The following is a 15,432-nucleotide window of genomic DNA, read 5'->3' as shown; positions in this document are numbered from 1 at the left end:
TTTACACGCCAAAACTTTTTTCAAATTCATTTGCAAAATGAGTAATCCATTAAGGCGAAGAATTTCAAAGCAGGTGAAAGATAATAAATCTTCAGTTTTTTTTTTTTAAACGATACACTTTGTCACCAACCTTTTCAGTTTTTGGACATCCCCCACATGACCTTGGAGAGGAACTGTCCACTATCTCCCACTGACATGCCGTTAACGGAAGATCGAGGTCGCACCCTGGTGAAAGGTGGGTCGCTGGATAACGGCGAGAGAGCCTTAAAAGTAATAATGAAGCAGAACCCAGATAACATTGGTAATTTTTTTTCTTTTCTTTCGGCTACGGTTCTCTTTGGTCCTTTGTTCTTTGTCGCCTTCGTTAACGGTGGACCATACTTTCATAATTCAAATGACATTTGAAGGACATCGATGGGATATGGATTCATTCGAAATTCTGAAGCACGCTTGAAACAAATAAATAAAATAATGTGAGGTTAATTTAAATCAGAGCAAACTTTGGGTATATAAACAAAGGGCGGTTCCACGTTGGTTACCATATTTGAATTTGCTTTTGGTCAAAGCTTTTCTTTGTCCGGTTTGGGTCTACTAAAGCGTCCAGCATGTTCAGAGTAAGTAGTCTACTTCAACTGCTATGTCTTAGAATTTTTTGGAGCTTCTATTTTATTCTTTTAAAATCCATCAAAGTATGAAGTGCTTCAGGGAAAATGACATTTCTTATAAGAGATCAGTAAAATTTATAAAAGTTTTGCAACATACCATAAATTTCAATGGTTTCAAATTCGACTCAAAACCGCGTATATTCTGTTTATTAAGAGGTCTCTGGTATTATTATGCCAACACTTTTACATTTGGAAATCATTGCCCAAGCAAATAGAAACATATTTTTAACTTACATTATCTTCACATAAGCATTTTATGAAGGAAGATAGAGTTTCGGATTATTAATATAAAACCTATAATTCTAAAACAATATCTTATCAATGTGATATCTTATTCTAAAACAATAAGATATCAATGTGACATCTTATAATTTCATTTTACAAAAAATATTGAATTTTATTCTTATTCTTAAAACTTTTGTCTTTGATTGTGTAGAGCTGCAAATTCTCTACGTTCCTAGCGAAAGACAATGAAAATCATTACAATAAGAAATGCATAAAGTAAATTTTATCCTTAGAAATAAATTTCTTTTTAATTTTGGTTAAATTAATGCTTGTTTTAATGACATTCAGGGAAGACTGAAGACAAATTTATATTATATATATTCTTTCTTTTTTTCTAATTCGAAACAATCAATGAAGTAGATTATCAACGCTATAAAGAAATTTTAATATCAAAATAAATAATGACTTTTCAAAACCATTAGATACAATTGATTTTGAAAGTATGAATTAGGTGCAACAGCATATTATATAAGGATTATTTTTTAATTTGCTGCGGTTTCTTTTCTTTTATTTCCTGGTTAGTCGAGAAAGATAATTGTGTTTAATTTCAGTAAAATTCCTTATGCATAACTTGATGCTCATGATTTCCTACAACATCATATTTTTAAGCATCAAAATGTGACAGACATTAAAGCTATGCTATTTTGACAGCCTTAAACCTATTCTTTTTAATATGTACATCAACCTTCCGAATGGAGTAGAATTTCAAGACACCATACTGCCATTTAAAACTTAAATGTCTGTGTTATTTCAAACTACACGTTGTCTTTTGTGTTAATGTTAATTTCCCTTCCAAATTCATCACATGAATTCCGCTTATCAATAAGCAGAATCTTGTCTCGCTTAACTTTCATTAATGAAAGAAAATATAATTTTAAGGTTTCAATAAAACATGAAGAAAAAAAAACGATTTGAATTTCATCGCAACGATTAATTATACTATTGAAAATTATGCACACATATGCTTTTCAAAAATTATCAAAATTCGGAAGGGAAAAAAATGCGAAGAAAAATAAATAGGATTCATTAATAAGAATTTTTTTTAAAGGAAGAAAAATGTTTCAGAATATTGTAGAAGTCAGTTCTGTGCAATACTATTATCGGTAGGTAATGTAGAAAAACTTTAAAGTCTATTTAACTTTTAGTAACTATATTTGAAAAACTATATAACTATATTTTTTAAAAATTAAATTTGAAAAAAAATCTCTCCGAAATGTATATTCCAGCTTTCCGAAGCATATGTGTGCCAAATTTTGCAGTTAAAGGTCAAACAATCCGTCCTGTAGAGCATCAACACATGCATATTATCCTTCTTTGTTATTAGCAGAGATTTCTGATGAATAAATCTAATACCAACAATAATTTATCATTCTAAACAACAATTTTATCAAAATATTCTCACTTCATTTCATTTTTTAATATTAATATCCCGTTATTTAATTATGAACTCAAGTATATACTTGTTATTAACCCTTTCTAGGGTCGTGGGAAATATGCTTCCCACCAAATTTATCAATCTTTGTATGAAATTATGTAGGTTAGCATAAGTTCTGACAATTTTTTTTTAGAAAGATAGAAACTTAGATGCTTCAGTTCTTTATCTCACACAAAATGATGTGTCTTGATTTGTTTCTTAATTATTAATTAACCAAATTAATTAATTAATCAAATTAAATTTATCTAATAAACTAAATGAATCTCTTTTCTTATTCTAATTTCAAGCCTAAAAATATTTTAACATAATATGACTAGAAAAAAGGGTTAAGAAAGTAAGGGGAAAGAAAAGTTAAGAAGTAAGGGAAAGAAAAGTAACATAAATATTACCCAGGCTTTTCTGAGTACACTTTTCATATACTCTATAAAGTTTTGTACAAATCAGTATTCTTCAAGAAAAATAATGATATTTCATTGTACTTATGCCAATAACAATGATCACCATACCAACTATTGTATTATTTGCTGAATATATAGCCAATTACAATAAAAGAATATACTTTTAAGTTGATATTTTTGAATTTAAGTTTATTTTTACCCCCAGAATTTCCTTGTTTTTAGTCCTTTTTATGGATATCATTTTTTGATATTTTTATTTACTTCATTTTTTTACTTTATGAAGGATATTAATATTTTTGTCTATTTTGCAGGTTTTATTATTAGCTGCTTTAGCCGTTTTAAGCCAGGCTACACCTGTCATTGTCAGAGCTCCATACACTCCAGCACCCATTTATGTGCAACCTGCAACATACGTGGTAAATAATGCATCTTGACAATTCTTAAAGAATCAACCAATTCTGTTAGAAATTTATTTTTTAATAGAATTAGATTCATTATAATGCAAATTAACTCATTTAATTACTGGCATGTTTTTAAACTTTAGGTCGTAATCTAATTAGTAAGGGTAAACTTTAAGTGAACTATAGTCATTTACAATAAATGAATGAAACAAGCAAATGTAGTTCTGTACAGTAATAAGCAATAAAAATAATGTTAAAATAATTCTTATGAGATAATACATTTTTATACATAATAATATGTGTTTAAGCATTTAGATACAGGAAGTAATAGTTTCCTATTGTGTATTATCATACAGATATCAATGATTAAAAGCAGTTTTCACAAATGCAAACAGTTTAAGAATGGTCAAATGAATTAATTAATAACGATGTTTATCGTAGATAATTTTGAAAGATAATTATTTTTGCTATTGGATATAAATGTATGAAAGCTATTAATTTCATTTCTTATTTATAAGATGTCTATCTTTGATAATTTTGAAAGAAAATTATTCTTGTTTTTGAGATTAAATGTATGAAAACTTTTCATTTCATTTCACATTTATAACGATGTCTGTCGTTGTAATTTTGAAAGATAATTATTCTTGTTATCCGGTGTATAAATGTAGAAGAACTATTAGTTCAATTTCTTATATCAGTATAAAGCATTACTAAATCATTAGTGATAACTTCAGTTTTCGTTAAAAATTTGAACTAGATCAAAACCTAAGCGCAAATGTTGTACATATTTAGGAATATTTTATATATAAATAATATATAATATATATAATATAAATATATATTATATATAATATAAAGTAAGATTTTTCTGAAATTTTAAGTGGTGTTTTATGAGAAACTATTATGCACAGTTATTCAGCAAATTTTAAATTCTTTCAAAACGTTAAAGTTGCCGATCCTGAAAAAATATAAACTGTCGACAAAAATGTTAAAATTGATATTTTTGAATAAAATGAAACGAAACTTTCGAATTTAAATTTTTCTTGATTTAAACAAATGTAGCAAAAATTCCTGATAGAATTTGATATCAGTTTTCAGAGATTGAAAATTTAATTTAAGAATTAACAGAAAAAAATAGTTATAGTATTTCTTTAAATAAAGAAATGTTTTATTTTTGTGTAATAACTATCTCTATAAATGCCCGTGCTTGGTTACAATCAAGCTTAAAAAGTTCACATAAATGATAAATTTTGAAAATATTCTTTCATCAATTTATTTTTTTATAGTTTTGTACAAATAGGAAATGAATCTTATAAAAAATTATATCTGTAGCTTCATAAATATTTTGCTGTTTCATAAGATTGGTACATACGCCTTACACAAGGATACATCCGTATTTTTCAAATGTTTGCCACATCTGTATTATGCTTAAGAAAATGAAATTTCCGATTTTTTTGGGGAGGAGGGGCAATTTATTGCACATACATGCAAGATAATAAATTATCTTTACAAGTTTTGAACATTTAAATTATTCTAAAGTTATAATATTGAATTAAAAAAAGACCTTTAAATCACAATTAAAAAAAACTATCACCACAAATTATTTGTTGCATTTTCAAAATAATCGTTAGGTTTAGAACTTAAACGATTATAATTATTTACTTAGATAATCATTTTCTTAATTTAATTTTATATTACAATTACTTTAATCTTGGAAATTTAAAAGAAATGTACTGAAATATACGCATCACGTTAAATTGAGCACGGATAATAGCAAGTCCGAATAATCTCTGTTTACACGGCTTATGGTAACGGGGTGACTGGCTATAATTTTTTAAAAAATGGAGCATAATAGTATGTTTCCGGCAGTAACAGTGGTAATATATTACTAAACATGCCGTTATTCTATTATCATTACAAATAATGCGATTATTCCTTTTGGCTTTGGTGAAAGGTAAAACGTTTAGTTCCTTAATCAATGAAAATATCAATTTTCTTCTTCGTATGTTCTTCCAGGCCCCAGTCGTGGTGAAGGAAGCCCCCAAGCCTTACGCCTTCGCATACGATGCTCCAGCAATTGGTGGTGGCAGTTCAAGACAAGAGACTTCAGATGGCAACGGTAGGGTCACTGGATCATATACTCTAACCGACGCTGATGGGCGCATAAGAGTCGTTGACTACTACGCTGACGAAACAGGATTCCATGCTAATGTGAAGACCAATGAGCCAGGAACTGCCAACCAGGACTCAGCCGACGTGACCGTTCAGTCTTATGCCCCTCCAGCTGTAGCTCCAGTCGCGCCACCAAAGGTGGTCGTGGCGGCTGCACCAGCACCAGTTTATACAGTCGCAGCACCAGTAGCAACCAGGTAAGAAAGGATCCTGAAAGTTTATTAAATGAAGTAAATAAGATTTTGCTTTGTTGTTAATAAATTTTAACCAGCGGCTGTGGTCTGCCCAAAACTTTATCGCATACACTCTAATAGAGGTGAATTTGAGTTTTAGATGTTCTCTCCCCCCCTCCCACATCGATTGAAAAAAAATGTGAAACTGTATTAATAATCCCAAAATCGCATAATAAATGTGATACATTTAAGCCATTGCGTTTTTGAATTATCGCGTTTATATGCTTTTGAAATTTTTTAAAATTTGAAAAGCGTCTACAACTTCTTGTTGAATTTGGCTCAAAATTTGAAGTGTCTACACCATAGACTTTGTTGTTGTTTCTTATGGCACTTGCCATGGACAAGCCCGCTGTTACGAAGACAGCTATTATTTTTTAAGCCGGTGGGGGAGCGTCTCTTGTTTTTATAGTAGCGCCATCTAGGGCCAAGAGAACGACTTAGCTACACACACGTCACAGTCCTTTTCACGAGGCGGATTTCATTTACTCCCCCACATATCGTAATTCAGACCTGAATCAGAGAACGATCATCCCTGATCCAGTACCCCCAGTGACTCTCGACATGGAGGACTTTGTGACCACGACAGATTTATACGCGCGTCAGCGACCAAGCACGCGGGTAATCTTCGGTCAGCGGGGTTCGAACTCGCAACCTAAGGGACGCGAATCCAACACTCTACGAACCAGGCTATTTAAATCTGTGCACCCAGTGTTTTCTATCTAGCTCTGTTTGTTTTGTAGTTATCGTGTTAACTAATATTCGGACAGTCGGACAGATGTACTTCCTCGGACTAGATTTTGCATAAACTTTGATAGAAATTTACAAATTTTGTGTGAAGATCATGTATCAAATTTCATCCCTATAGATTAAGCAGTTTTTGAGTTATTTTTGTCACAGGCAGACAGACAGACTGATTGCTATTTTCTAAAAATGTGTTTTTCGAACACAGGAAGGTATAAAACGTAGAGATTCGTCAAAATCTCTAAAATTTTTTGACGTCTACAATATTTTTTTTATATTTCGTATGCGAGAATTCAAAAACAGAGTTCGGCTTTTTATTTCCTTGTATATATACATAAGAGAAAGCGTCGTAATCGAAATTTTGATGGATCTTCTCATTAAAGATTTACTGAAATATGAGATACATTTCTCGCGTTGGGTTTCTTTGCCCGTTGAATGCAAATATTGAAAACGGAGTCAAATAAAGAGAAGAAATTTCACTAAGGAATTTCATCAGAAGAATTGCAGATGTGCGTGTAGTTTTTGATCAAATCTATCCAATTATCGCTGTCCGTCTGTATGTCTCTTCGGTTCTGAATCATATCGGCCAACAGGAAGAATGTATGTCCCAAAATGCATATTCGGTTCTTCCCACTTTGCGAAGGTGTTACAGATAAACAACGAGGGAAGATACGAAAAAGCGTAAAGGAGAGAACTTTCGCTGATTTTCTTTGCTTGTTATTTCTATTATGCATCATATAATAATTTTCTAAAGAATTGAGTGTCTGTATAAAAATCTAAAATTCATAATTCATTTGAATCTCTTATTTATTCAAAATACATAAAATATAGTTAGAACATTCGTCCTATTAGGTGTTTATGTCTGTTATTGACGGTTTAGAAATGAACTATTGAATAGTTGAACTCTGAAATACATATAGAATTGATATTCTGAATACATAAATCTTGCAAAGTCTTTTTGACTTTTTAAACACATTTTTAAACGATTTTTTCTTGCTTTTATTTTTTCCAGAAAATATCATATATTTACTTCATTTCGTACAGACATCTGTCGAAAATGACATTTTCATTCGCTTGACTTGTAAGACTTAATATTTCAATATGAACGTAATGACAACGCGTTAATAAAAACAAAAAACAACATATATAACATTGAGGAACATTTTATTTTTGTTTATATAAAATAGATTGTTGGATAATATACTTAAAATATTTTTTGAAATGTAATTAAAAATTCAACGCCACAAAACAGATTTTACTAAAAAGATAGATTTTACATAAGTATATATTTAAATTTTAAAATGATGAAAAAAAAGTAAATTTTGCGTTGTAATATTTTCAGATGTTACATTGGAAATAAATCAAAATTTACATAATTTTTAATTTATTAAAATCTAATTAAAATTTCTAAAAAATCACACCGAGTTGTATATTTAAACCTCTAAAATATAAATATGACAAGTGTTGTTGTTAATATTTGGTACTTACACACACACACCTTTATTGTAAATAGAGATTATAAAGTAAGTAGAGATTTTTCTAATTTGAAACAGGTGTATAAATATCTGTCATTTTAGCCTTATAAAAAAATTAAAAGTCCAAATATTTACATTTTTAAATATAAAAAAATTGAATAGAGGATCTATGTAAATTCAAATACTTTTTTTCCATAATATTTTTTCCCTTCATTCACTTTGAGGCAATATATTTAAAATTATATATTACCATATTAACATATTTCTATTTGATATTTATTTATCCTTGTTTGTTTTTGTCTTAGATTCAATAGTTAAGCCGACAATATCTTTTGAGCACTGAAGTAAATTTTCTAATTCTTATCGACAGAAGCCAAAATTTTTATTGAAACATTTAGTTTTTAAGGTTATAATAAAAATTCTGAAGATATTTCAACAAGTATATTTTAATAATATGATAGTATGGTTGTTTGCTGTTAAATACAGAATCAACAAATCATGATTGAAGGTTTTGTATTGCGACAATAAAAATTTAAAACAATTAAAAATTCATTATATTTTCTCAATTCTTTATCTTTCACATTCAATAATGAATGTGAACAAATCTATAGATTTGATATAATATTAGCAACATTAGATTAAACTTTGATCTATCGGATATAATATATTTTTTGTTTTTATCTTATCTTTTTCAGTTATGTGGCTCCGGTTTCTTACAGTGTGCCTACTTACAACTACAGAGCTCCAGTGACATACGGTGGCTACTACGGTTCATACGCACCGTATTATAGATCATATGCACCAAAATTAGTTTATTACAAATAATTCTGATACTTCAAAATGGACTACGGAAACTAGAATCAAATTAAACGATAATGTCTGACGGAAAGAAATATAATACTTGTTTATGTTAAGAAAATTGTACAGTTGATAATAAAGTAGCAAATTCTTTTTTAAGTTTTCCTTCTTTTGATAATTTTGATCATTTCAATAATAATATAATCAATAATGTTTTGGATACATTTATCTAAAAATTCGATTCATTTAATTGATTTTTTTACTGAATTATATTCATTGAGAGTAGAATTTATCAAAGAAATCAATCAGTTTAAGAAAAAAAATTAGTTTTTCAAAAGTAACAAATAATTCATTATGAATAGTCACAAATAATAGCAATGAATACCATGACATAATAAATGAATGAAATAATTATTTGCGACAGATAAATAAATTTCATTTACATTATGACCAATAATGTCCTTTCTCACTTGTATTTTTATTATTTATACCATGTATTCTTATTATTATTCTAGAAACATAAAACAATTTTTTCACACTCCTAATACTTTTTAAAAGTAAATTAATTTTTTAAAATGAAAATTCATTGTTTCAAATTAAATATTGTTAAAGTAATTTTATATTCTTATTTTTTTAATATGTTTTCTGTATAAAAATACTTTAATTCAGATTACATATTGTAAAAGAAGTTTTTTTAAGCTTTCATACTTTTATAGAATAAATTGTTTCAAAATTAAGTGATTCCGCACTCCAATCTGTGAGCGGCAAAGAAAATTCTGTTCAAGTGTTTTTTCCCTAAGTTAATTAAAAAGAAAGTCACATTATACTTGCTATAAAAATGTTTTAAATAAAATCAAAAATAATTACTTAAAAAATAATTACTTTTCAAAAATAATTACTTAACGTAAGAAATACTCCATTTCGTGTGTTGAAATACATCATTTCAAAGCATGCAAAGCAAAAAAGACCTTTTTTTAATACTCTAATTTTTTTGACAAAAATATTTCTGTATAAAAATACTTTGAATAACATTACGTGCCCGAAAATTTTTTTTCACACGCTAATATTTTCTAAAAACTTTTTTGAAGAAAAAATTAACAAATTTTAATTAACATACAATATTTTTTTTATATATATATATTCTATTTTTTTTTTTTGCAAAGGTTTTTCTCGTTTAAAAATATTTTAAATAATATTGCAAAAAATTCTTTCATGCACTCTTATTTTTACATTAAAATTATTATATGGAAAAAAATTGCTACATTTTGATTTACATAGAATGAAAAATTTTTTTTATTCTAATTTTTCTATACAAATTTTTTTCTTGCATAAAAATTCCATGTCAAAACACACACACACAAAAAAAAATCTTTGATGCATTTTTATTTTTTTAACAGAATATATTTTTTTCAACTAAACTTATTATATTGAAATTTACATGCTGTAAGGGAAATTCTCTTGTAAGCTTTCGTTTGTCCGATGCAGATTTATTTTTGCAACAAGACATTATATCATGATACGTGTCGCACAGAGAATTCTGTTACTTGCTTTTATTTTCCGAACAGAAATATTGATAAGCTGGACTCATAACTCTGTTATATAATGACTTCAGGATATTCATTTGTTACATTCTTTTGTCAAATTCTGTGACCGCATTTCGTGAGATGAAAGAGCGATTGCTTTATTTACTAAACGATAATAAGTCAGATAACAAGAATTAGCAAATTTTTTCGGGAATTTGCTGTTTTCATTTACAGAAAGAAAGCTAGAATTACGTGAGAGAATCTGATGGACAAACTGAGGTCTTATTCAATTAAAGATAAGAGGTCTGAATAGCAATAATAAGTTTCAAGAACGTTGCCAACCATTTTGTAAATCTTATCATACTAAATATGCAACTGATATATCTTTAATGAAATTCATGACTATGTTGTGTGTATAACAGGAATACGAATTTTTATATACACTCGGCCGTGAAAAGGGATTTATTTTAATTAAATATTCAATTTAACACACTGGAAAAAAATTTACTGTAAATCGGTTTAACAATTTAATAGGAATTTTCTTTGCAATCCAAATAAATTATGTGTGCGATTTTGAAAATGTTTTAATACTCCTATACAGAAAAGCAAACAACAACAACAACAAAAAATAACTTGTTAGAATGTGAGTTTTTTAATTCTCATATGACATTTTTTTCCTGTATAAATTACTAATCACTAATTAATTCCTTCTAAAATGATGCTTTTCAATTTTTCATAATCATCAAATTATGAAAGAAAATCTTTATTAATAAGTAAAATTGCATTTAAATAAGAATGCATGAAGATGTCCCAAAAATAATTCATTTAAAAAGACCCTTTAATTTGGATGATACACCATGACTAAAACTTTTAAACTTTGAATGATACACCATGTGCATGCGTTTTTGATCTATTAACAAGTTTATAAATTAAAAAAAATATTTTGATTTAAATTTTCTCTACGCAAGCGTCTTTATGTAATCACGAATATTTAAAATCCACTGTAAGAAAGGCCTCTTACTCATTAGCACAAGATATTTTAAGATATATCCACGATACTGCTAGATATTCTGAATGCCGTAAAATAATGTGAAGATATCGTAGCAATAATGTCGGACATTTTGTGCTAATAAAGTTAAGAAAGGCAAAGCTTCTAATCACGAATATTTAAAATCCACTGTAAAAAGGGACTCTTACTCATTAGCACAAAATATTTTAAGATATATCCACGATACTGCTAGATATTCTGAATGCCGAAAAATAATGTGAAGATATCGTAGCAATAATGTCGGACATTTTGTGCTAATAAAGTTAAGAAAGGCAAAGCTTCTAATCACGAATATTTAAAATCCACTGTAAAAAGGGACTCTTACTCATTAGCACAAGATATTTTAAGATATATCCACGATACTGCTAGATATTCTGAATGCCGTAAAATAATGTGAAGATATCGTAGCAATAATGTCGGACATTTTGTGCTAATAAAGTTAAAGAAAACATAGTATATGAAATATTATATCGTTCATTGAAAAAAAATTTATTATTTTATAAATTAAATAATATTTCAAATGTTTTATAAAATTTTACAGTCATGTTAATATAACAAAACAGCTCGTGAGATTTTGATGTTGAACTTAAAATAACAATTAAATTTCTTTTTAATATATTCTTGAAAGTTAAGAATTCTTTTCGATAAATAATAAATTGATAACATTTGTTTCACAAGTCTACAAGAAAAAAAAAACCATTCACTGTCACAAGGCTTGCAATTAAAAAAGGAAAACTTTTGTTAGTATTTACTGCAAATTTATGTAATTGTACTACATATATAGAGAAAGTACCATAATATTAAGCATCTAAATGTCAACTACTCATTTATTAGATATTTAAGAGATGCTTTTTTCATGAATTTAATAATGGAACAATTTTTAATCCAAACATTTGAGGATTTTTTTCTCAACTTTTTCGTTATATTGAACCTTATAATAAAATACTGATGAGTATGAACACGAAAATATCAAATGTTTGAGATTAATTTTAATATTATGTGACGGGGCAGAAGTTATTATTTTATGATTTATAGATTCACTGTTGCAAATTTTAATTAAATGCAAACAGAAAAAAAGCTAATTCAAAATTGAAATATTTACAATTTTCAGTGTAATAAACTACAGAAAATAAAGCAATTAAATCTGCATAAAAGCAACATTTTCAAATTTTCTGTAATGATTGCAATAACAGCTCTTCTCTCACAAAATGTGCATTGAAGTACTGATTACCGATTGCTTAACCTTTTTAAATCATAAAATGAATACAATTTTCAAAGTAAAAGATTATTTTAAATAAAAATAAAAATTTACAAAAATTTTGAAGTTTTATCACAGTTTGCTTCAAAAATTAATATTAGTAAGCATATATTATTAAATAATACACCAAAAAATTGTATTCATATTTGATGATTTTCAAGTGTTATTTTTGTATACATTCTTTTGCAAGACATTCATATAGTATAATTAATTGCTTAGTGCATGTTAAAGTTTAAAAATTTGCAAGGACAGACCCTCTGCGTGTCTCTTAGGAAATTCCTAAAACCTGTTTTTTTTAACAGGATATATTTCATATTTGTAAATAAAGACTTTTGCGATCGATTTTTCACTAATTTCTTAATGTACTGTTTTTTATATTTGTAAGTTTTAGAATTTCAAAATTCAAATGTAATATTTTTAAAATTTGCTTCCCAGTCATTAAATAGAGTTAGTTAAGTTTTGGTTCCATAAAAATGGCGCCACCTGGTGGTAGATTTAAAAATTGCTTGATTTCAAAATTTTGTGACGTTTATAACAATAAATAATAAATTAGATAATAAAATTTTAAAAAATATATTAAAATAAAAAATTTTACTTTTTAGTGCAATATTAAAAATATGCATTGAAATATTTTTATTAAATTTATATTTTCATTAAGCATGTGTCCAAGGATTAATTTATAAAATTTCAGAGAGATAAGACAAAGCAAATGGTAATCAAACATTCGATGTGCATTTCACTGTGACATGTGACTTGATCATGATAATAGTTGCCAAGGTAAACTTTATCACTCTCACTTCTCTGCGGATCATCTTAAGTAGACCGTGTGGGAGGACAGGAATTTTCAGCCAGATGGTACACAAACTCGTGCCAAGTTTTTGAATGACTTTTACATGCCAAATATCTTCCAAAAGCGTGGTAGAATCCTAAGGCGGACAGGAAAACGCCTGTCTAAAGATAATAGGATTAAAATTTGCTTTCTCTGATACAGATTTTTGTCGGATTCAAATAAAGTGTACGTTCAGAATATATCTGAAGAGCTAATTCTACGATCTTCAGAATTGTTGCGATAAAATAGGAAATGTAGGTTGTTCGCATATATTTTTTGTAAACTTTTAATGGACTGTAAAATGAATTGTTTAGTTTATGACTGTTTCATTATTTTCAGTCATTCATTGCTCAGAGTATAAATTATGTTATAAATGTCATGCTATAAATTTTTTTAATTACAAAATGGGATATACATATACAAAATAGATAGAAAACTATGTTTTTGTTTTTAATGAACAGAATACCACCTATTCCACAAATTAAAAACGCCGTAAAAGTTATGCAAATACTACAGATGCTTATTGCAACATAGATTGGAACTTTGTAAATATCAAATCGACGCGACTAGTGGAAATTTTTATCATAACAGAAAAAAATTGAATATTTAGTATCAATTTATGAATATTTAGTATACGTATTTGAATACTTAGTTCAAACTATTCGAAGAAATATTTAGCAAAAGACTTATGATTTTTCCTTGACTGTATGTAAGAAGAGTATATGAACACTTGTTCAAACAATTCGAAAAAAAGATTTAGTAAGAGACTTGTGATTTTTTCTTGGCTTTGTAAATAATGGAAAATTAAACGATGGAGATACGAAAAAAATGATGGAAGATTAAAATGAATGAATGGAGATTAAAAAAATATCTTATTGTTCAAATTTGAGCAAGACATACTATGTCTTTGCCCGGGAAAGAAAAAAATTGATATCAAATCAAAACTTTTTATTCACATTCCTGCAAAATTATCATTAACGAAAATTTTTATGCTCCCTTTATTGAAATTTAGTAGTGAATAGTCAAAGACAGTTAACTAGTAAAGGAAAATTTAAAGAGGAAAGATAATGGAGGAAACAAACTATTTCAAGAAACTCATCATTATTATCAAAATTAGGATTCAAAAGTATGGTTCAGAAAAAGGACAAACGATTTGATTAATTAAATTGAAAGTATTTCATGTGAAAACTCGATATATATTAAACCCAAATGATTAAAAAAAACAAGCAAACAATTTTTAAGAAGTAACTCTTCGTTATAAAATTACAGTTTCAAATGTTTTTGTTTCAACTGGTATCAAATTTTTCATGTTATTAGCAGTAAATTCTTAATTTTCTGTTTGCTTTCCCTTTTTTTCTTATTTTGTTTTGCTAACGTGTTTGTAATCTCATAGAAAAATGGGGAAAAAATCTTATAGAATAAAAAAATACATGATTCGTAGTCAATAAATATTGCCGCATTGAAAAAGAGACTGTCGAGTCTCCATGGCTGAATGGTCATAGCACTGGTCTCATAATCAAGAGACCGTAAGTTCGAATCCCGCTAGAGGCAATGGTATTCATAGTATGTGTAAATATTTAATTCCTTGATTTTATGTTTTCTTTTATTTCATGTTCCAGAAGATTCTGGTCATTTCTTTAGTTTACCAGACAAGTGTTCTGGACTTTTCTTAATGTCTCCAGAAAAGTATTCTGGAACTTTCTCTGCTAGTATAAAAGCAGAAGATTTGTCAGGTACTGTGTTATCAGTTCAGAGTTGAGTTAATAAATTGGTTTAGCTTTACTTCTTGTGTGTGTCATTGAGTTCCACACTAAAGAACCTACGTGACAATGTTGTTAGAAACTGAAAGATTTTAGAATGAGGCTATACGTGCCATCGCGATTTATCAAGTATTGCTGCAAAAATATGCAGGGTGATTATAAATGAATATTCCAACATTGTTATTTTTTGTTAAAAGAAAACAAAACAAAGAGGAGCCTTATTATTCATCGGAAATTGAAAAAAAAAAAAAATTGAAAATTTAAATCCAACACAGTTATAAGTGTTCAATGTGAGCCCTTCAAATATGAAGCGATGCAATAATGCCCGCGTGATTTTTTCTGCATGCTTGGTGTGAAGCTTTGAAATGATGCAGATATGTGTGTATAACGATACTTGATGTTTTATTCTGC

The 15,432-nt window shown here is 27.9% G+C and overlaps 1 protein-coding gene across 1 annotated transcript; it reads left to right on the top strand.

The window, feature by feature from the left end:
• Positions 1–482: 482 nt before the first annotated feature.
• LOC129969220 (adult-specific rigid cuticular protein 15.7-like) lies at positions 483–8,762 on the top strand. Its single transcript, XM_056083675.1, has 4 exons — positions 483–614; positions 3,095–3,199; positions 5,201–5,553; positions 8,501–8,762. The coding sequence occupies exons 1-4, from the start codon at positions 606–608 to the stop codon at positions 8,628–8,630; spliced, it is 597 nt and encodes a 198-aa protein (XP_055939650.1). The 5' UTR covers positions 483–605; the 3' UTR covers positions 8,631–8,762.
• The last annotated feature ends 6,670 nt before the right edge of the window (positions 8,763–15,432 follow it).

This window comes from Argiope bruennichi, chromosome 5, assembly GCF_947563725.1.
Source record: "Argiope bruennichi chromosome 5, qqArgBrue1.1, whole genome shotgun sequence".
NCBI classification, from domain to species: Eukaryota; Metazoa; Arthropoda; class Arachnida; order Araneae; family Araneidae; genus Argiope; species Argiope bruennichi.
This window is presented reverse-complemented; position numbering and strand designations above follow the sequence as displayed.

Bases quoted from the DNA above. Each gene is read 5' to 3' on its own strand.
- LOC129969220 (XM_056083675.1), top strand. The intron at 3,200-5,200 runs GTAAATAATGCA...ATGTTCTTCCAG, and splicing joins TGCAACCTGCAACATACGTG to GCCCCAGTCGTGGTGAAGGA. The intron at 5,554-8,500 runs GTAAGAAAGGAT...TATCTTTTTCAG, and splicing joins GCAGCACCAGTAGCAACCAG to TTATGTGGCTCCGGTTTCTT.